The sequence below is a fragment of the Oncorhynchus nerka genome, linkage group LG10 (genome assembly GCF_034236695.1).
Source record: "Oncorhynchus nerka isolate Pitt River linkage group LG10, Oner_Uvic_2.0, whole genome shotgun sequence".
Lineage (NCBI taxonomy): Eukaryota > Metazoa > Chordata > Actinopteri > Salmoniformes > Salmonidae > Oncorhynchus > Oncorhynchus nerka.
In genome coordinates this window covers 72500522-72523244 of record NC_088405.1, presented here as the reverse complement: position 1 = coordinate 72523244, position 22723 = coordinate 72500522, and the positions used below count along the sequence as shown (strand labels likewise).

General features: G+C 42.4%; 2 protein-coding genes across 3 annotated transcripts in view; one reads left to right on the top strand and one right to left on the bottom strand.

Annotated features, from left to right (window-relative positions):
* The window catches only part of LOC115135976 (cell surface glycoprotein MUC18-like), a 90896-nt gene extending 83364 nt beyond the window's left edge, over nucleotides 1–7532 (top strand). The window contains exons 11-16 of one of the 2 annotated variants that reach the window (XM_065023723.1): nucleotides 232–362; nucleotides 2560–2701; nucleotides 3369–3404; nucleotides 5208–5337; nucleotides 5588–5705; nucleotides 5844–7532. In XM_065023723.1, coding sequence (XP_064879795.1) covers nucleotides 232–362; nucleotides 2560–2701; nucleotides 3369–3404; nucleotides 5208–5337; nucleotides 5588–5705; nucleotides 5844–5846 — 560 coding nt within the window. In that variant the 3' untranslated portion in view covers nucleotides 5847–7532. The remainder of the gene's footprint in view (nucleotides 1–231; nucleotides 363–2559; nucleotides 2702–3368; nucleotides 3405–5207; nucleotides 5338–5587; nucleotides 5706–5843) is intronic. The other variant, XM_065023722.1, reaches the window with a different exon arrangement.
* An 899-nt stretch (nucleotides 7533–8431) lies between these two features.
* LOC115135975 (E3 ubiquitin-protein ligase CBL-like) overlaps nucleotides 8432–22723 on the bottom strand; it is a 29221-nt gene continuing 14929 nt past the window's right edge. Inside the window, 12 exon segments of the mRNA XM_029671255.2 lie at nucleotides 8432–10686; nucleotides 10793–10886; nucleotides 10889–10977; nucleotides 12767–12888; nucleotides 13034–13192; nucleotides 13704–13963; nucleotides 14117–14233; nucleotides 14497–14733; nucleotides 17748–17879; nucleotides 18176–18263; nucleotides 18719–18856; nucleotides 19016–19137. Coding sequence (XP_029527115.2) covers nucleotides 10370–10686; nucleotides 10793–10886; nucleotides 10889–10977; nucleotides 12767–12888; nucleotides 13034–13192; nucleotides 13704–13963; nucleotides 14117–14233; nucleotides 14497–14733; nucleotides 17748–17879; nucleotides 18176–18263; nucleotides 18719–18856; nucleotides 19016–19137 — 1875 coding nt within the window. The 3' untranslated portion in view covers nucleotides 8432–10369.

Sequence of the window (22723 nt, the reverse complement as noted above, 5' to 3'; positions counted from 1 at the left end):
TCATTTCTGAGGAATTCCCCCATCAGGGGGTACGCATCTTTGCTTTAGCCCAACACTATCACTCCTTGATGATTAGTTGTATCAGGTGTGATTAGTAAAGGCATACAACAAAAATGTGCTTCCACCCTGGGCTTCCCACCAGGAATAGATTGAGAAACACTGAGTTTGTCAGATCAGATGTTTTCATACCTAACAAGCTGTCTTTAGCAGGGTCTATAATATGTCCCCCAGGTGCTCCCCAGATGAAGGATGCTGACAGGGAGGTGGAGATGGAGGAGGGAGCTGGGAAGTGGATGAACCTGAGCTGTGAGGCACATGCACACCCCCTGCCCACCATCTCTTGGACTGTCACTGGCAGCCAGGTAAAACAGGGCTTGGCAGAGCACTGGGCAGTTAACGTACACTACATGACCAAAAGTATGTGGACACCTGCTCATCGAACATCTCATTTCAAAATCATGGGCATTAATATGGAGTTGGTTCCCCTTTGCTGCTATAACAGCCTCCACTCTTTTAGGAAGGCTTTCCACTAGATGTTGGAACATTGCTGCGGGGACTTGCTTCCATTCAGCCACAAGAGCATTAGTGAGGTCGTGCACTGATGTTGGGGCGATTAGGCCTGGCTCGATGTCGGCGTTCCAATTCATCCCAAAGGTGTTCGATGGTGTTCAAATACAACAGGTTTCTGTGAAATGCTTACTTAAAAGCCCTTAACCAACAGTGCAGTTCAAGAAAGAGTTAAGAAAATATTTATGAAATAATAAGGAAAAAGTAATAAAAAATAACACAATAAAAGTACAATAATTTTTCCAGCCAAAGCTTTGCATTGAGCATGGTGATCTTAGAATTGTGTGCCGCTGCTTGGCCATGGAAAGCCACGTTGTTTCCAGAGGAAGTTGGGAACTCGGTAGTGAGTGTTGCAACCGATGACAGACGATGTGTACGCACTTCAGCGGTCCAGTTCTGTGAGCTTGTGTGGCTGATTACTTCGGGGCTGAGGTGTTCTTGCTCCTAGACGTTTCCACTTCACAATAACAGCAGTTACAGTTGTCCTGCTCTAGCAGGACAGAAATTTGATGAATTTACTTGTTGGAAAGGTGGCATCCTATGACGGTGCCACATTGAAAGTCACTGAGCTGTTCACTAAGGTCATTATACTGCCAATTTTTGTCTATTTTATACCCCTGTCACCAACAGGTGTGGCTGAAATAGTTAAATCCACAAATTTGAAGGGGTGTCCACATACTTTTGTATTTATAGATTATGTGGGCATATTTACAGTTGAAGTCTGAAGTTTACATACACTTAGGTTGGAGTCATTAAAACTAAATTTTCAACCACTCCACAGATTTCTTGTTAACAAACTATAGTTTTGGCAAGTCGGTTAGGACATATACTTTGTGCATTCCATAAGTCATTTTTCCAATAATTGTTTAAAGACAGATTATTTCACTTATAATTCACTGTATCACAATTCCAGTGGGTCAGAAGTTTACATACACTAAGTTGACTGTGCCTTTAAACAGCTTGGAAAATTCCAGAAAATTATGTCATGGCTTTAGAAGCTTCTGATAGGCTCATTGACATCATTTGAGTCAATTGGAGGTGTACCTGTGGATGGATTTCAAGGCCTACCCTCAAACTCAGTGCCTTTTTGCTTGACATCATGGGAAAATCAGCCAAGACATCCGGGAAAAAATTGTAGACCTCCACAAGTCTGGTTCATCCTTGGGAGCAATTGCCAAATGCCTGAAGGTACCACGCTCATCTGTACAAATGATAGTATGCAAGTATAAACACCATGGGACCACGCTGCCATCATACCACTCAGGAAGGAGACGCGTTCTGTCTCCTAGAGATGAACGTACTTTGGTGCGAAAGGTGCAACTCAATCCCAGAACAACAGCAAAGGACCTTGTAAAGATGCTGGAGGAAACGGGTACAAAAGTATCTATATCCACAGTAAAACGAGTCCTATATCAACATAACCTGAAAGGCCGCTCAGCAAGGAAGAGGCCACTGCTCCAAAACCGCCATAAAAAATCCAGACTACGGTTTGCAACTGCACATGGGGACAAAGATCGTACTTTTTGGAGAAAGGTCCTCTGGTCTGATGGAACAAAAATAGAACTGTTTGTGTGAAGCTTGTGGAAGGCTACCCGTAACGTTTGACCCAAGTTAAACAATTTAAAGGCAATGCTACCAAATAATAATTGAGTGGATGTACACTTCTGACCCACTGGGAATGTGATGAAAGAAATAAAAGCTGAAATAAATCATTCTCCCTATTATTATTCTGACATTTCACATTGTTAAAATAAAGTGTTGATCCTAACTGACCTAAGACAGGGCACTTTTACTAGGATTAAATGTCAGGAATTGTGAAAAACTGAATTTAAATGTATTTGACTAAAGTTTATGTAAACTTCTGACTTCAACTGTACATGGCATGAATGTATGATTTTAAAACATTAACATCTAATTTTCTTGGTGTGTCTGTTCCAATGCATATTGGTGTGACTGGTGACATGACATGTGTGTATGCTTGTGTGTTGACAGAGCTGGCGCGAGGTGCTGACCAGCGCCACGGAGCACAGCACAATCAGCCTGGTGTCCATCAAAGTGACCTCTGACATCACAGCCTTCTGCAACGCCACCAACGAGATGGGCACAGAGGCAAAGTCTTTCAGCATCAGTGCCAGTAAGCCACCCTGCCATATACTATACACTACATAGGAATATATAGGCATACACACTGAGTGTACAAAACATAAGGAACACCTAATATTGAGTTACACCCCCTTTTGCCCTCCATGAGTCCAGCCTCATGGACTCTACAAGGTGTCGAAAGCATTCCACAGGGTTGCTGGCCCATGTTGACTCCATTGCTTCCCACAGTTGTGTCAAATTGGCTGGATGTCCTTTGGGTGGTGGACCGTTCTTGATACACACAGGAAACTGTTGAGTGTGAAAAATCCAGCAGCGTTGCAGTTCTTGACACACTCAAACCGGTGTACCTGGCACCTATTACCATACCCCATTCAAAGTCATTTATATATTTTGTGTTGCCCATTCACCCTCTGAATGGCACACATACACAATCCATGTCTCAGTTGTCTCAAGGCTTAAAACCCATTATTTAACATGTCTCCTCCTCTTCATCTACACTGATTGAAGTGGATTTAACAAGTGACATCAATGAGGGATAATAGCTTTCCCCTGGATTCACCTGATGTCATGGAGAGAGCAGGTGTTCCTAATGTTTTGTATTTAGAATGTATGGAATACTGTATATGGGCATATTATGTGGAAATATATTTGATGATGGGAACCTCTTACATTTTAAGTGTTGTTTTGCTTGTCCACAGTTCCCATGGTCACTTCAACTGCACCCTACTCACCTGGTAAGACAGAGATCTTGCTATTATTGTATTCTTGCTGATTAGAACAGGAGCGTGTTTGATCACGCAAGGAGGATAACTCTAACCCTGGACAGTTGGAAGTTAGACGGAGTACAGAGTATAGAAAGGAAACAGCATGAACTTGTGGGGTGGGATTCGTACCCATGCCACTATGGATAACGCTCCAGCACTGTTTCTCTTCTTCTTGACCTTTGAATCACTCTGATCCAGTTGAGAAGCGCTTTTAGATTGTTTCTTTGCTTTTTCTCAACTTTTTAAAAATTCTTTCTGAATCCACACCAATCCAGACCATGAAGGATTAGCCAACAAGGCAACTAAATAATTCATGATTTTCATACCGGCATAGTGTTTGCAGGAAAAGGCGGGAGAATTGGCTCTGCTCATCACCTGTGGGTACATTGAAAATTATGTGTGACAGAAAAATAGGAAAAAAAGAACAAGACAACACTTAGGTGTTGGACATCCTTATATTTTCCTAATGTTTTTTACAGTTTGTATAGCATTTCGAGAAATGTTTTGAAGTGGTTGAGTGCCAAAAGCACATATAGTGAGTTAAATTTGGGGGAAGTTAATGCGCTGTCTCACTGCTTTTATTGAGCTGCTGCAATAGAAGTTCTCATAAACCCATATTGTTCCTTTTAACAAGGGCTTACTCCATGTTTAAAGAGAGGAGTTAGTAGTTCTGGTAGGGTGGAGCACTAACTAATTTCCTCCTGGGGGGATTGCACTGAAGTGTTGATGGCTCTGTCAGAGGGGCAGGCCAGGGCTGTTTCACATTATTACAGTAATTGTGACGATCTCTACAACCCTGCGATGTATGCTCTCTCGAACATGCACACTTTACTGATTACTTAATAAGAAATGTATAGTTATAGTAACTTAAACATGTGGCCATGGATGTGTTACACATTTTAAGGTTGAACGTTACATTCGTTTGTAAGATAGCCTTAACTTTATGCTATTTACTGTAATACAAAAGTTATATTAAATTGTTTTGTTGACAACCCAACCAAATATCAACATTTAACTAATATTTTTGATTCTGCATATAAATTTAAAGGTCATTTCCGATTGTGCTGACATATGCAGCGTTTACCGTGAATGCAGTCACTGCTAAAGCAGGAACATTGTCTTTAAATTTCAATCACCCTGTAAAGCTGAAGTTCTGCGATGTGGATTGAATAGAGCCCTTGATCTGTTTCCCATCTGCTTCTTATGACTTGACCCATAAATCATGACCAATATCATCATACTCTAACACTGTTCTACAACCTTGATCCCAGGACTCCCTGGAAAAAATGTAATGTGTTACTGAGTGGACTGTCCTGGCTAGTGGTTATCCTCCACATCTTCCTATGTTTTGTCCTACTAGAAGAGGATGGGCTTCCTATCTGAGCTGGGTTCCTCTCTGTGTTTCTTCCTTCTAGTTGTTCTTCCTGGCCACTATGCTTCTGATGTTGCTTCTACTGGCACTTTCAGGTCATGGCCGGGTTATTTACTGCAAACACTTTGTGACAATTGCTGATGTAAAAAGTTGTCACAACTGCTGATGTAGACAAATCTGAGTCATTTTGGCCTTATGTTGTCTGTCAAGGGATGTTTTCACTTGTTTTGTATGCTAGGGGCACTCTCACATGGGGTTATGGGTCACTGGTCACACATGTATAGGCAGCACAGGTAACCAGGAAATGTTTACACATATCATGTCCGGATGATTCTCCATGATCAGGTATAAGCATTAACCTGAGTTTTCCCTCCCCTCTCCCTGTCTGTCTGTGTGTATAGCTGAAGGAAATGGTGTGATCATCGTGGTCGTCATCATCTGTGTCCTCCTGCTGGCCGTCCTGGGCAGTGTGCTCTACTTCCTCCACAAGAAGGGCAAGATCCCCTGTGGCCGCTCTGGCAAGCAGGAAATGTGAGTTTCCTACTTTAACAACTGGTCTAGGGCCAGGTTTTGTGTCTAGTTCTATAAGGTGGGTGCTACACATAGGTAGTGGATGAGGGTAAATTACAATGTAAAGCACTCTGAGCACTTCAAAAAGTGTTATGTAAATGTATTCCATATGTTCATCCATAATTGAGTCTTTCTGCCTCCAAGAATGTGATACTGTCCTCACTGGAGAGGAGTATTGAGAGGAAACTGAGTTTGTGCTCTCTATCCACAGCACTAAGGAGAACCCTAACAAAGATGGCATTGTGGTAGAGATGAAGACTGACACCAAAACCGAGGCGGCTGTTCTTCTGAAGGGCGTTAACGGTGACAAGAATGGCCCCAACGACCAGGTAACTATGAATATGAAAGCTATACGCTAAACAGAAGTAGCTTACTGTCTGTCTTTCTTGAATCTTGCATTGCCCACTATTGACATTTGTTGGTGTTTTTTCTCCCTTTCCTCTTTCCCTGTGTGCTTTTCCCTGGAGTAAAGTACATGGACCTGAGGAAGTGATATATGCAGAGGGCTGAGCTCTGACGTAGCCAGCCGAAGCTCTTCGCCACCCCACCAAATTCACCCACAAGCCAAGGCTAGACTACTGGAAGCCTTGGGGAAAATTAGTTAGCACTCTAATTAGGATTCAACCAATCAATCACTTTCCCCACATTTGTGTTCAGCAGTATTCACCATATCTGGCCAAAACCACACAGGAACACACACGACTGATTTTAAGGTGTTTGGAGGATGTTTTGATTGCTCCATTTTACCCGTTGTAATTTTACACTGTTTCCCCAAAGCCTTTTTACTCTCTCGTTTGCCGGTTTCAAGTGTACAATGATGACGTTCATTAACTGTGCGTTATGAACTTTATAAACTGTATATATTATATATATATATTTCATTATTTAAGATATTTTGACACAGACCTTTCAAATTCAGACTTGGTATGGTATTATCTGTTTATGGTGTCACTTACTTTAGCTATCCATCCATGGTCCTTGATTTGGCGATTCTACATTATTTTATGGAGGTAATCTGGCCATAAATGACCACCAATATGTTCGTGGAGAAACGCCACGTCAACATTTTCTCAGCAAAACTCATAATTTCAGAGTAATTCTCTTGTGAATTACTGTCAAGATCTTGTACTGTTTGTAAATAATCGTGGCATAAGAACCGTTTGTAGCTGTGGCCTACGATTGTCTTTTTTTAAATGGCCTATTGTGTTATCTGCAGTGCCTGTGGAAATTTGTCTCACTTTGATGTAAGATACACTGAAATGTTTCCTTATTTTATGATTTGCTGTTTATTTCTTTATATTTGGGTGAGGGCCAAGGAGACCTGAAGCTCATTTTGTGTGTGATACATTTTGGATGCTTACTGTAAGTTATGTGCATGGAAGAAGCTGTTGCTAGCGCAAAGACTGCCTGACGTGCATCATTTACAGAATGATATGTTAAAGGTATTATGATTTTTGATATTGTACACAAAGGGGAGAGTTCAATTGGTACAAATACTGTATGTTGTGATCCAAATATTGCCTTCAAGGTAATATTTTAGTGGTCATTGTGTTTAGTTGAAATGACCCATTTTGTTCAGCCTGCTTACATCCGGCCATAGGACTGCAGATAGTGTACTTTTGGTAGTATGACTCCAGTAAAGACACTGCTCTCAACTGTGTGCCTTTTTATGTTCAGTCTGGTTTAGTTGTGTTGTAGTGTTCTGATGCTTATGGAAGGAAGAGGTCTGGACTTAATAACACTGTTTGAATTACATTCATGTTGCCCAAAGACAGATCCCAACACGGGAAACGCTTTTTGATGCCAGTATGTGGATGACTGGCCATCATTATGTGAAAAAGGTTCACTGTTGGCCACCACCAACAGTAAAAACAGCTTGTTGTGCAGTTGGCTCAGAAAACAGAAACTTTTCTTGAGGGGACAGTTATACCGGCTTCCTCCCACCCCAACCGCTTTCTTTGAGTGATGTGTTTTTGTTGACTATATGAAACAGCTACCGTTGGACAGGAATGTTTGGACCTGCATAGTTCATTATTGGTTTATAATGGTCTGATCTTGCAAACGTGTGTAAATTAAGTACAGTTCTTGTGATTTGATGCTTGCCTTTTTATAATTATTTTTTGCAAGAAAATGCCAAATAAAAATGCTACATTTGATCTTTTTCATTATCTTTACACTAAATATTTAAAGAAAAGTTCATAGCAGAGAAATGAAAACTTACAAGTGCATTTCAATGGCTAAGGCATGACTGAAAATACATATTTCCACTGATAGATTTAATTCACAACAGACAAAATTGATCATGACACACACCTCACTATGGTCTATAACAGAGACCCAGAATGTGATCGACAGGGGAAAGGGGTGAGTTCTCCCATCTAACCACTGTTATGCTGTCTCCTGGAGTGAGTAGCACAATAGCTTCAGATTTCCAGAGTGCAGGCTTGGTGGGAAGAAGAGGATGTTCAACACAATAGTCTAGACATGTTAGAACAGCATGCTCTTCCAGTTACCAGACTGGAAACTGTTCTCTTCTAGTATTATGATATTGGGCGGGAGGTTAGTGTTAGGACATAGACGGTTACACTTCCACACTACATTCCCCCAGGAGGCAACCTTGTCCTGGTGCTGAGCCTGGTTAAGCACATCAGGTACTGGCAATTAAGGTGATCGTCAGTCTGTCCCAGCTTGCAAGCCGTGAGGTTGTTGGTTTTGTTTGGCCATGCCTTTAGAATTTTTCCGTTTTGTCACCATCTGAACTAATAATAATCTGCTTATACAGGCAAAACAAGAAGACAGAGCTGGCCCTGAACTCAGTAAGTCGCTGTCTCCTGGGCACATTGGGGGGGGTTAGTGAGGACCCTCACGGTCCTCAAATTGCTGATTAATCACAAATGTGCACATTCATTCAGGTGACAGACCATGTAACTAGGCCTGGGACCCCTAGACAAAGTGCAAAACAATATTAGTAGGCTAGTTATTAGGTTTGTAACAAGAGCTACATGGACCATATCTTACAGTATTAACATTTTCTATAAAATATACCAATCAAATGTTAAAAGAAAATAGTTTATTTGAAAATCTTTAATGGCTGAGGAATGAACACATGGCAACATAATGAATGCTGAGTACATTAAAATGAATAAATAAAATACTTTAACTACACATGCAATAAGGCAATGAAAAAAGTTGTTAGTTCTCTCTGTATGTACAGGTGAGGCGCACAATGAATTCTAACATACAATTTCACATTGTTATCTTCGATCGAACGACAAAGCACCAACTGTGCTTCCGTACATCAGTAAATTCTGCAACTATTGAGCAATGACTAGTGTGGCGTATGAGACCACAGCAATCTCTTATGACAGAGTGTCCTCTTGTGGGGAGTCCACATATGAGCGACACAGTGGAAAGCAGAGGCCTGAAGTCAATTCTCAAATGATTTTACAAGGAGTGGCACTTAAGTTGATGATCAAGGAATTGCAGTCAAAGTACATCACAATTTGAAAGAAGTTAAAACAGTATTGAACTCAAGCGAAACAAACAGATGCAGAAATATCATGGCCATTCTTTACAACTAATAATGTGATTTAAACCTGTATTTAAATATTTGGCTTTGAATCCAACACCTAACATTTCTGGTGTGAGTCCCCAAATAACCTTGGCATATTACTGCACATTGTTCAGTCTGTTGTACCCGAGTCCAGAGGACAATGACAAAAACTCCATGTTCAACGGGGTTTCAAATTCAAAAGGAAAGAGATTTAAATTATTCATATATTAACAGATTTCTCAAATGTGTCGAAGCCACATCATTGGGAGAAAAAAAACAATCCTAATCAACGTAGGTACAAAGAAAATACATTAGTTCAAAACGCATACTGAGCCACCTTAAGATGGAGCCATATTCTGTTTGTAACGTATAAACAAGAACGTTGTACAAAGTGTTCTTTCCCAGAAGAGGCAGCAAAGCAAGTCTGAGGTAGTGCCAATTAAGTACTTCATTTCACTAAATATCATGGTATATACATGACTTGGATTACTTTGTCTTCTCTGCCCAATCAATATATTATTGTCTGGAAAATGAATAGTATGGATCCGAAAAAACAAACCCTTACAAGCAGAAGTCCAATTGCACACTGATTAGCAGAGAGCAAAATGCAGATATACTCCCTTTATTTTTAAGTATGACATTAAAAAAATGACATTAAAAAAATATAAGCTATTCACAGAATTAACAATAAGGCCTAACAGTGAATGATGACATCAGAAATGTTACATTAGTTCACCAGTCAATGTTAGCACTACACTGAATACATTCTGAGATTACGTACACGTCATTCAGGCTTATATATTATAAGTAAACCAGGAACTAAAGCAATTTGGAGTTATGCTTACTTTAAAAAAAATAGTTACTTCACCTACTGCAATTACAGTGAAATGCATGACATGGAGCCCTGTAATACTGCAATCCAACTAAAATGTTCACATTCATTGGCTTTAGCACAAACCACAGAATCAAATGGTTTAGTCTCCACCTGGCGTATCTAGCTACAAACTGTATGTACGACTATGACACAATCAAAACTAACATGGTCACCATTAGGGTGAAGAGGGAGTGGGAATCATGAATCAGGTATGCCCCAACAACAGTTACTGCTGCTGCACAATAAGTCCATAACTATTCCTTACTGCAGCCTAAGCACACCGTGTGAATTTCAGCTTACTCTACCTTGCACTCAGAAACAAGGAAATACTTAGAGCCGCACAATAAGACTGGAGGCAAGCACAAACGACCATACAAGGGTCAAAGGCTTGGCCATACAGAGGCCACGTCAAGCATTCTCCCTCTCACTTAGATGCCTGTGCATGGGACCGAGTCCTCTTCCCCTTACAATTTACAGTGCTTCCAGACCGGTCACAACCAGCACAGTAGAAATGCTATCCATTATGGCACAGTGGGTAAAGGATATAGGGTGTGGTGTTGAGGCTGCTACGTGAGGATGTGGGCCGTGGAGGGGATGGACACAAACTCGCGCAGGATGTTCTTAGCCGTCTCCAGGTTGTTCTGGGCGATCATCAGGGCCTTCTGAATGTCCTGGAACGAGTAGCCCTGGCTCATCAGATGCTCTATCTCCCCGTTGATGGGTAGCGCCACACCGGGAACGGGCCCCCCTCGGTAGCCAGCTGATGGACTGGCGGCAGGGAGCAGGGCTTCTGGGGTAAGGGGGCGGGGCCGGTGGTCTGAGTTGACCCGGCGTGGGAGGGGCTTAGGGGGGCACTCGGGGTCCTGACCTGATGAAAACGTAGCTGGGAGAGAGGAAAGAACATGTTCGTGGTGTTTGATAAATATAACTCTTAACATGACAAAGCAAGAGAAGAAAAGGACTGAAAACTCTAATGCTGAGTTACATACAGGCATCTATGGTAGGGCTGTCCATTGATAGGCAGCTGAAGGCGGCCGAGGTGCCGGTGACGTCAGAGAGTGTACGCCTGGCGGGTGCTGGGGGAGCCTGGGGTCGGGGTAGTCATACTCATCCTCATCCTCCATCTCCTCTACCATATGGTGCAGGGGAACCGCAGGGGGAGGGATGAGGTAGTCTGGAGGGTGAACAACAGGATTAAAGGGATAAAAAGAGTGATTTGAATACCCTGAACACAGGACATACACTACCGTTCAAAAGTTTTGGGTCACTTAGAAATGTCCTTGTTTTCCATGAAAACATACATGAAATGAGTTGCAAAATGAATAGGAAATATAGTCAAGACGTTGACAAGGTTCTAAATAATGATTTTCCATTGTAATAATAATTGTGTCCTTCAAACTTTGCTTTTGTCAAAGAATCCTCCATTTGCAGCAATTACAGCCTTGCAGACCTTTGGCATTCTAGTTGTCAATTTGTTGAGGTAATCTGAAGATATTTCACCCCATGCTTGGATCGGCTTGATGGGCACTTCTTACATACCATACGGTCAAGCTGCTCCCACAACAGCTCAATAGGGTTGAGATACGGTGACTGTGCTGGCCACTCCGTTAGAATACCAGCTGACTGCTTCTTCCCTAAATAGTTCTTGCATAGTTTGGAGGTGTGCTTTGGGTCATTGTCCTGTTGTAGGAGGAAATTGGCTCCAATTAATAAGAGACATCCACAGGGTATGGCATGGTGATGCAAAATGGAGTGATAGCCTTCCTTCTTTAAGATCCCTTTTACCCTGTACAAATCTCCCACTTTACCACCACCAAAGTAACCCCAGACCATCACATTGCCTCCACCATGCCTGACAGATGGTGTCAAGCACTCCTCCAGCATCTTCATTTTTTCTGCGTCTCACAAATGTTCTTCTTTGTGATCCGAACACCTCAAACTTAGAAACTTGTCCATAACACTTTTTTTCAATCTTCCTCTGTCCCGTGTCTGTGTTCTTTTGCCCATCTTTACCTTTTCTTTTTATTGGCCAGTCAGAGAGGGCTTTTTCTTTGCAACTGCCTAGAAGGCCAGCATCCCGGGGTCGCCTCTTCACTGTTGACGTTGAGACTGGTGTTTTGCGGGTACTATTTAATGAAGCTGCCAGTTGAGGACTTGTCCTCTTGCTCAGTTGTGCACCGGGGCCTCCCACTCCTCTTTCTATTCTGGTTAGAGCCAGTTTGCGCTCTTCTGTGAAGAGAGTAGTACATAGCGTTGTACAAGATCTTCCGTTTCTTGGCAATTTCTTGCATGGAATAGCTTTGATTTCTCAGAACAAGAATAGACTGACGAGTTTCAGAAGAAAGTTCTTTGAGACTGTAATCGAACCCACAAATGTTGATGCACCAGACACGCAACTAGTCTAAAGAAGGCCCATTTTATTGCTTATTTAATCAGAACAAGTTTTCAGCTGTGCTAATATAATTGCAAAAGGGTTTTCTAATGCTCAATTAGCCTTTTAAAATGATAACCTTGGATTAGCTAACACAACGTGCCTTTGGAACATAGGAGTGATGGTTGCTGATAATGTGCCTCTGTACCCCCTCATGTAAATATCCCATTACAAATCAGCTGTTTCCATCTACAATAGTCATTTACAACTATGTCTACACTGTATTTTTGATCAATTTGATGTTATTATAATGGACAAAAAAAATGTGATTTTCTTCCAAGGACATTTCTAAGTGACCCCAAACTTTTGAACAGTAGTGTGCATTTTCCACTTTCTGAGATACATAACTGTAATCGGATTGTGGCCACATTCATTGAGATAGTATGTTTCTTGGCAGGTGTAGACATGCAAAAGACGCCAGTGTGATTCAAGTTTCATGATGGTTTTCTGATTGTACAAAGGGGATGACTTATGTAACTTCATGTGCAATCAGAAAAGTGAGAATAGAGATCCTTCATCCATCTCCATGTACCTGACTCTGGTGGCTGCTGGGGCAGGGAGGGCAGAGGGAGGGGCGCCGTAGCAGTAGCCTGAATGTTACACATGGACTCATACACCTGAGGGTCCTCACAGTCCACATCACACGCCACAGTCCTAGGAGAGAAGGGGGAGGGGAGAGAGAGGTAGGGATGGAAGAAGATAAAGGGCAGAGGGAGGGGCATCAGAAAAACCTTAGTCAGGACCCTGTACTGATCATAATCAACCTGGTCACCTCATAGTGACAGTGTTGAGCACTCACCGTGAGTCGCGGTTAGTGGGTTGGAGCGGTGGTGGTGAGGGCACGACAGCACCTGCCATGGCCCAGGAGGGTCCTGCTGCAGGGAGAGAGGTGGGGCTCATGTACTCATTCTCCTCATCACTCCCAGATGACTTCTCACCAGTAGACTCCTGTTGAGGTCTAACAACAGAGAGCAAGACTGACTGAGCCAGGTAATACATACAACACATTGAATTACCAATCAGTCACTCCATGAGTTACTACAGGGTATATAGACAATCTAAGTCCCAGAGAGCCTCTGATTCAACCAATCACGTCAGGAATGGAAGGCCACCATTACATTTGGGGTGGCAAGAAGCCTAGTGGTTAGCGCGTTGGACAAGTAACCGGAAGGTTGCAAGATCGAATCCCCGAGCAGACAAGGTAAAAATCTGTCGTTCTGCCCCTGAACAGGCAGTTAACCCACTGTTCCTAGGCAGTCATTGAAAATAAGAATTTGTTCTTAACTGACTTGCTTAGTTAAATAAAAAGGTCAAATATATATATATTTTTTAAATCGATTGTTTAAGTGCTGGACTAGAATATAAATCAGCATTTCCCATAACTCTTCAGGGCAAGAGTGACTTCTCTCTATTGAACATCTACATTACATCCATACCACATTTGATCAATTTCTATACAAATGCCATACCCGACTGCCAGGGAGTAGATAGCGTTGGTCGCTGCTAGGGGCTTTGCTCTGTGGATGCAGTCACTGTCACTGGGTCCATTGGTCTGTGGGGGGGCCTTGGCTACGTGCCGGGGAACCATGTAGTTGGAGGCCCAGTTGGGCTCTGGAGGGGTGCTTGGCAGAGGTCTCCTTTGAAGCCGGCCCTCTGGGGGTCCAAGGGGAGAAGGGCGTTCGGGTGGGGGAGGTGGGGGTAAAGGTTTGTCTCTGTGTTGGGCTGCAATCTGGGGAGAGCAGATATTAATGACTGTATGCAATACTATCTCTCTGGATTAGTGTGTCTGCTAAAATAGTCAAATGTAAAAATCACATGACATGCATGGGCACACCATTATATACATAAAGAAAGCTTGAATTTGATTAGGTCTTCCACTTGCCTTGGTTGTTGCTCCTTGGCCTGGGGCCCCTGGGGAGCTGGGGGGCCTCTGCTGCAGCAGGTCCAGCCTGGGGGGCACGGGGGGCAGGGACGTCACAGGGGAGGGCGGGCGCTCCACCTGAAAACACAGGGGAGACATCAAAACAAGTAATACGTGAGCTTGTTTCTACAACATGTAGATGGAGGGAGATGGTTTTTTAGTTGTTGATTTACTGGGTGGTGTATCTAATTGGCGAATTCTGAAAACTACCAAGTCTTTTATAGATCGTCTTTTCACTTTTACCACAAGGACACAATGATGATGTGAGATGGTGTGTGTAGGAGAAATAGAGAGAACATGACAAAGCCTAGCTGGTCATAGATGGTGGCTGGTTGTCTTGCCTTGGTGCAGGCCAGCCTGCTCATAATGAGGTGGGGATCCTCCAGGCGGTCGTCATCGTCCTCGTCGTTGCTGGGGGAGACTGACAGGGAGCCCCCTCCTTCCACCCCGTAGGGCCCCTGGAAGCTGGCAAAGGAGGCCCCGCTGCTGCTGTTCTTGGGGTGGAAGGGGTCTACCACGATGGGCTCTGTGCCTTTAATCTCACAGCGGCAGAACGGACAGCCCTGCCCCTCCGATTCCTGGGAGAGAGCAATACTGCAGTTTAAAATAAAATCGGGCAAAGGGCTGATATCCACAAAGCATCTCAGAAAAGGTCCAAGGAATCCTGTGAACCTGTTTTAAGAAGGAAAAAACCTCCCAGCTCAAGAGTAGGTTTTAGGATGATAAGACACTGCTTAGACATGCGGCATCGCCAGCGTGAATTCTATATAGCATGCTTCAGACCACAGTGAATGTGACTGTACATCAAATGTAATGGTAAAATGTTTAATCATTTTTGCCTGACAATCACTTTACCTACTCTTAATTATCGCCTAATGTTAACATGCACAACATTTATTTTAATCAAATTTATATGGTTAAAAGTTAATTTTCACAATATTATTGTTATCAACACACACTCGTTGTCACTCCCGTTGAACAACTCTAAATCACTTTGGCACAGTAGGCATCAAGTCACTTGGCGATAATGTTGCATACAACACTATCAAAGTTAACACACGTACTATATATGCCTTCAATTGCACTACTTTTAGGCATGCCCAATTTAGAGATTTTTTTTTACAACATGTGTTCCAAACGGATAACTTTAAATAACATGTAGGTAATTAAATAATCAAGTGGTTAAGTATTTAGGCACATCATATAAAACATGTCTTGTGAAATTGTCAAAAGTGCAAGCGATACTTTTACATGTAGGTCTAGATTATTTATGGATTGATGAAATATCAAAACATTCTGAACAACTCAAAAGCAATTGCATGTGACACAGGAAACACTGACTCGCTGAATCTTTCTATTATCAAGACCCCTGTTGAACTCTTTAACTGGTCAGGGCAGCTTATGATGCATCCTAAATACACTGCTCAAAAAAATAAAGGGAACACTAAAATAACACAGCCTAGATCTGAATGAATGAAATATTCTTATTAAATACTTTTTTCTTTACATAGTTGAATGTGCTGACAACAAAATCACACAAAAATGATCAATGGAAATCAAATTTATCAACCCATGGAGGTCTGGATTTGGAGTCACACTCAAAATTAAAGTGGAAAACCACACTACAGGCTGATCCAACTTTGATGTAATGTCCTTAAAACAAGTCAAAATGAGGCTCAGTAGTGTGTGTGGCCTCCACGTGTCTGTATGACCTCCCTACAACGCCTGGGCATGCTCCTGATGAGGTGGCGGATGGTCTCCTGAGGGATCTCCTCCCAGACCTGGACTAAAGCATCCGCCAACTCCTGGACAGTCTGTGGTGCAACGTGGCGTTGATGGATGGAGCGAGACATGATGTCCCAGATGTGCTCAATTGGATTCAGATCTGGGGAACGGGTGGGCCAGTCCATAGCATCAATGCCTTCCTCTTGCAGGAACTGCTGACACACTCCAGCCACATGAGGTCTAGCATTGTCTTGCATTAGAAGGAACCCAGGGCCAACCGCACCAGCATATGGTCTCACAAGGGGTCTGAGGATCTAATCTCGGTACCTAATGGCAGTCAGGCTACCTCTGGCGAGCACATGGAGGGCTGTGCGGCCTCCCAAAGAAATGCCACCCCACACCATGACTGACCCACCGCCAAACCGGTCATGCTGGAGAATGTTGCAGGCAGCAGAACGTTCTCCACGGCGTCTCCAGACTCTGTCACGTCTGTCACATGTGCTCAGTGCTTTAATCTGTGAAGAGCACCGGGTGCCAGTGCCGAATTTGCCAATCTTGGTGTTGTCTGGGAAATGCCAAATGTCCTGCACGGTGTTGGGCTGTAAGCACAACCCCCACCTGTGGACTTCGGGCCCTCATACCACCCTCATGGAGTCTGTTTCTGACCGTTTGAGCAGACACATGCACATTTGTGGCCTGATGGAGGTCATTTTGCAGGGCTATTGGCAGTGCTCCTACTTGCACAAGGGCGGAGATAGCAGTCCTGCTGCTGGGTTGTTGCCCTCCTACGGCCTCCTCCACGTCTCCTGATGTACTGGCCTGTCTCCTGGTAGCGCCTCCATGCTCTGGACACTACGCTGACAGACACAGCAAACCTTCTTGCCACAGCTCGCATTGATGTGCCATCCTGGATGAGCTGCACTACCTGAGCCACTTGTGTGGGTTGTAGACTCTGTCTCATGCTACCACTAGAGTGAAAGCACCGCCAGCATTCAAATGTGACCAAAACATCAGCCAGGAAGCATAGGAACTGAGAAGTGGTCTGTGGTCACCACCTGCAGAACCACTCCTTTATTGGGGGTGTCTTGCTAATTGCCTATAATTTCCACCTGCTGTCTATTCCATTTGCACAACAGCATGTGAAATGTATTGTCAATCAGTGTTGCTTCCTAAGTGGACAGTTTGATTTCACAGAAGTGTGATTGACTTGGAGTTACATTGTGTTGTTTAAGTGTTCTCTTTATTTTTTTGAGCCTATGACTAAAGAAGCTTCATGCATTGCTTTTAGTTTTACCCATAAGAGTAGGATGTGCTATGTAGGTATAACCTCTCGTTCTCTCATAGAGAATCTGTGAACATAAGTTCAATCAGGAGAAACGACAGGGATTATCCAGTCGCAGTACATTTTAATGACCTAAAACATTACATTTCTACCTTTAGATTTTGTGGCATAGACAAAGTTAAGATATGAGGCAGGGGAGGTGATCAAAATAATACTCTGAGCAAAGGAGAATGTTTTGGGATTTTCACTCTCCAGACATTATTTCCTGAAGGTCTTAATGATGTATGTTATGTTGTAAATGTGAACATGAATTACTCCCCTATTTCAGATTACTCTGACGTTTTTCTTGCACTGTACGCAGCGATTTATGAAAATTTGCTTGGTAGGTTGATGTCCTCATTGGGGTTTTACAGACGTCTTTAATGTGTTTTATGTACACACTTTATTTAAATAAAGGTTTCTTTTTCTCATTTTACCCAGAGTAGGAGCAAAATGTCTATTCTCAGCACTTACGACCAATAAAATGTACAAAATGAATGTGAAACACTAGGCACTCTTGCAAGATGACACAATTCTGGGAAATACCTGCCAGGCAGTGAGACAGGAGGTGCACATGAGGTGGCTGCAGGGCTCTATCTTCACATTCTTGTCATTCTCGGCACAGATCTTACATAGCTGGAATGTGGAGCCCATCTCACAGTAGAGCTCATACTGCTCCTGTAGCACAGAGAACAGAAAGGATGAGTATCACACAAGTAAATGATACATCAGAATTGTCATCTCAGTGTATGAGATACTTCAATAGGACAAATATTTTTCTGGCCCAATTCTGATTTTAGGAAACATCCATCTAAACAGACAGTATTCTGACAAGTATACAAATGTATGTTTAGGGCATTGTAAGCAATTTAAAATTACATTAGGCAAAAGTTTGAGTCACAAGTGCATCTGAAGTCTGAATTACGACCTGTAGTGAATGTTATGAACTTAGTGGATGTGAGAATGTGTCTGACCTGTGTGACTTTAATGTGGTCCTGTGGGGAGGGCTCACACAGCCCTGTGAGGTCTGGGTTCTGGGCCCGGCCGTCTGGGAACAGGTAGCTGGAGAGCGAGCAAAAAGTCTAAACATTTCAATGGCCAGTTGAAGCCAGAGGCTAATTAAATGAGCAATTATGTGATTATTGAAAGAGGTTGAAATCGGTTTGACTACAAACTACAGAGGAAACGTCACACAACAGATTTTACAAACGCCTTGACTGAACCAGAAAAGCTAGTATTTGGTCATTCTTTCATCTTAACTATGTGTAACAGTATAACTTTATACCGTCCCCTCGCCCATACCCGGGCGCGAACCAGGGACCCTCTGCACACATCAGAACAGTCACCCACGAAGCATCGTTACCCATCGCTCCACAAAATCCGCGGCCCTTACAGAGCAAGGGGAACCACTACTTCAAGGTCTCAGAGAAAGTGACATCACCAATTGAAACGCTATTTAGCGCGCACCACCGCTAACTAAGCTAGCGTTTCACATCCGTTACATATGTCATACTCACAATCCCTCCCTGAATCCATCAATGAGGGCCTGAAAGAGGGGCTTGTTGTGGGGGATGGTCTGCAGAATGTTCCCATCTGCAGTGATGTAGCCAATGGCCCACTGGCCCAGCCGAGTGCAACTCAGTCTGAAGATATAACTGACAGAGGCAGACCAAAGATGTGTGGTGTGAGAGAAGTTGTGTACATGTTGATGTACTTGGATGGTCTGTGATGTTTTTTTTAATGCAAGTGTACATGTCAAAATATTTACTTCAGCGTCAAGTGTATGTGTCATTGTGTGTGTGTGTGTGTCTCACCTGCCAGGTTTGTGGATGAACCTTTGCAGTCGGGCCTTAACCTCGTCGTAGGTGAGGAAGGCCATATACCCCGGGTGTGTGACAGCCAGGCTGTTCCAATTCCTCAGGAGAGATGACCACGGCTGCACAATACACACACACCACAGTCAGAACCCTTAAGCAACAACAGCTTGTCTTTGTATTGACAACAAATCTTTATCCTAGTTAACAAAGAAGAATTTGTGTTCTTCACCTGATAATCACGGCAACAGTGGTCACCAACGATGTTCTGGAGAACTACAGGGCGTGCATAATTTTGTTTCAGCCCAGCTCTAAAATCTCCTCAAAGCATTAATGTTCAATTGATTTCTAGTTGAAGCTGATGTGTAGTGATTAGAGACTAACCGATTATGTTTTTCAACGCCGATACTGATTATTGGAGGACCAAAAAAGCGATACCGATTAAAATCGGATGATTTTTAAAATTTGTAATAATGACAATTACAACAATACTGAATTAACACTTATTTTAACTTAATATAAAACATCAATAAAATCAATTTAGCCTCAAATAAATAATGAAACATATTCAATTTGGTTTCAATAATGCAAAAACAAAGTGTTGGAGAAGAAAGTAATATGTGCCATGTAAAAATGTGTGCCATGTAAAAAAGCTAACGTTGAAGTTCCTTGCCAGAACATATTAAAGTTGGTGGTTCCTTTTAACATGAAACTTCAATATTCCAAGGTAAGAGGTTTTAGGTTGTAGTTAATACAGTATTTATAGGGCTATTTATCTCTATACCATTTGTATTTCATATACCTTTGACTATTGGATGTTCTTATAGGCACTATAGTATTGCCAGTGTAACAGTATAGCTTCCGTCCCCCTCCTTGCCCCTACCTGGGCTTGAACCAGGAACACAGACAACAGCCACACTCGAAGCATCGTTACCCATCGCTCCACAAAAGCCGCAGGGGAATAACTACTCCAAATCTAAAAGCGAGTGACGTTTGAAACAGTATTAGCGCACACCCAGCTAACTAGCCAGCCATTTCACATTGGTTACACCAGCCATTAGGCTGATAGGCTTGAAGTCAAACAGTGCTGTGCTTGTGAAGAGCTGCTGGCAAAACGCACAAAAGTGCTGTTTGAATGAATGATTACGGGCCTGCTGCTGCTCAGTCAGACTGCTCTATCAAATCAGACTTAATTATAACATAATAACACACAAAAATACGAGCCTTTGGTCATTAATATGATCGAATCCGGAAACTATCATTTCGAAAACAGAACGTTTATTATTTCAGTGAAATAACGGAACCGTTCTGTATTTTATCTAACGGGTGGCATCCCTAAGTCTAAATATTCTTGTTACATTGCACAACCTTCAATGTATGTCATAATTACGTAAAATTCTGGCAAAATAGTTTGCAATGAGCCAGGCAGCCCAAACTGTTGCATATACCCTGACTCTACGTGCAGTGAACGCAAGAGAAATTACACAATTCCACCTGGTTAATATTGCCTGCTAAACTGGATTAGTAGTTATAACTAGAGATTATGATTGATTGTTTTTTATAAGATAAGTTTAATGCTAGCTAGCAATTTACCTTGGCTTCTACTACATTTGCATAACAGGCAGGCTACTCGTGGAGTGCAATGGTTAGAGTGTTGGACTAGTTAACTGTGCGGTTGCAAGATTGGAACCCCTGAGCTGACAATCTGTCGTTCTGCCCCTGAACAAGTCAGATAACCCACAGTTCCTAGGCAGTCATTGAAAATAAGAATGTGTTCTTAACTGCCTAGTTAAATAAAGGGTATAAAAAAAACACCGATTTCCTATTGTTATGAAAACTTGAAATCGGCCCTAATTAATCGGCCATTCCGATTAATCGGTCGACCTCGAGTAGTGATGGTTGAGAACAAAACGCCTTCACACCCGGTCTCATTTAGAACCGTTGTGTACATTTTACACTAAATATTGAGATTTATACATTTGGCACATGCCATGAACACGCATGTTTTCTGTTTATAAAATCAGACCTGTCGTCAAACTGTATCCGTGAACAAGCATAACAACTCTGCCTGAAAAACACCCTTCAGTTTTTATGGTGACAAGAAGGTCCTTATTTTTTGTATACTTTGGTAGTATCTAAAGGGAATAGCAATGGCAAACTTGATTAAATGCCTTCGGAGGTGTTGGCAAAATGTTTTCTTTTGCAGTTACATTTGCTGTAGCTTGACAGTTTCTGAAAGACAAAAACAATTAAATTGTTGTGCACCTGTAAACAGATCATTCAAATTCAATTATGTTTTGCATTTACTTTTTCCAGAACCTAAATAAGCTGCACTGCCCACAAATTCTGAAACATTCTCTACTCAGAAAAAAAACAGTCTGTTCTACTGCGCTTTGGATTGGACAGCATAGACCAAAATACTTTAAAATAGATGATCTATTTCCTACTGTGAAGTGGGTTCAATTAAATGAGAGATGGGACGAATGGTAGCCCATCTTAAATGGTTGTAGGCCTATTGGCTATTTTAAGAGTATGAAACCATCAGAAGAGTTGAAGAACTTATTCTGCAATGATCGTGGAAAACAAACAAACAGGAAATAGATCGAATTAGGTTTTTGCCCTTCTCACTAACAGAAAATGATTGCATCTGGTTATAACACTGAACAAAAATATAAATGTACAGTGCCTTGCGAAAGTATTCGGCCCCCTTGAACTTTGCGACCTTTTGCCACATTTCAGGCTTCAAACATAAAGATAAAGATAAAACTGTATTTTTTTGTGAAGAATCAACAACAAGTGGGACACAATCATGAAGTGGAACGACATTTATTGGATATTTCAAACTTTTTTAACAAATCAAAAACTGAAAAATTGGGCGTGCAAAATTATTCAACCCCTTTACTTTCAGTGCAGCAAACTCTCTCCAGAAGTTCAGTGAGGATCTCTGAATGATCCAATGTTGACCTAAATGACTAATGATGATAAATACAATCCACCTGTGTGTAATCAAGTCTCCGTATAAATGCACCTGCACTGTGATAGTCTCAGAGGTCCGTTAAAAGCGCAGAGAGCATCATGAAGAACAAGGAACACACCAGGCAGGTCCGAGATACTGTTGTGAAGAAGTTTAAAGCCGGATTTGGATACAAAAAGATTTCCCAAGCTTTAAACATCCCAAGGAGCACTGTGCAAGCGATAATATTGAAATGGAAGGAGTATCAGACCACTGCAAATCTACCAAGACCTGGCCGTCCCTCTAAACTTTCAGCTCATACAAGGAGAAGACTGATCAGAGATGCAGCCAAGAGGCCCATGATCACTCTGTATGAACTGCAGAGATCTACAGCTGAGCTGGGAGACTCTGTCCATAGGACAACAATCAGTCGTATATTGCACAAATCTGGCCTTTATGGAAGAGTGGCAAGAAGAAAGCCATTTCTTAAAGATATCCATAAAAAGTGTCGTTTAAAGTTTGCCACATGTGGAAGAAGGTGCTCTGGTCAGATGAAACCAAAATAGAACTTTTTGGCAACAATGCAAAACGTTATGTTTGGCGTAAAAGCAACACAGCTCATCACCCTGAACACACCATCCACACTGTCAAACATTGTGGTGGCAGCATCATGGTTTGGGCCTGCTTTTCTTCAGCAGGGACAGGTGAAGATGGTTAAAATTGATGGGAAGATGGATGGAGCCAAATACAGGACC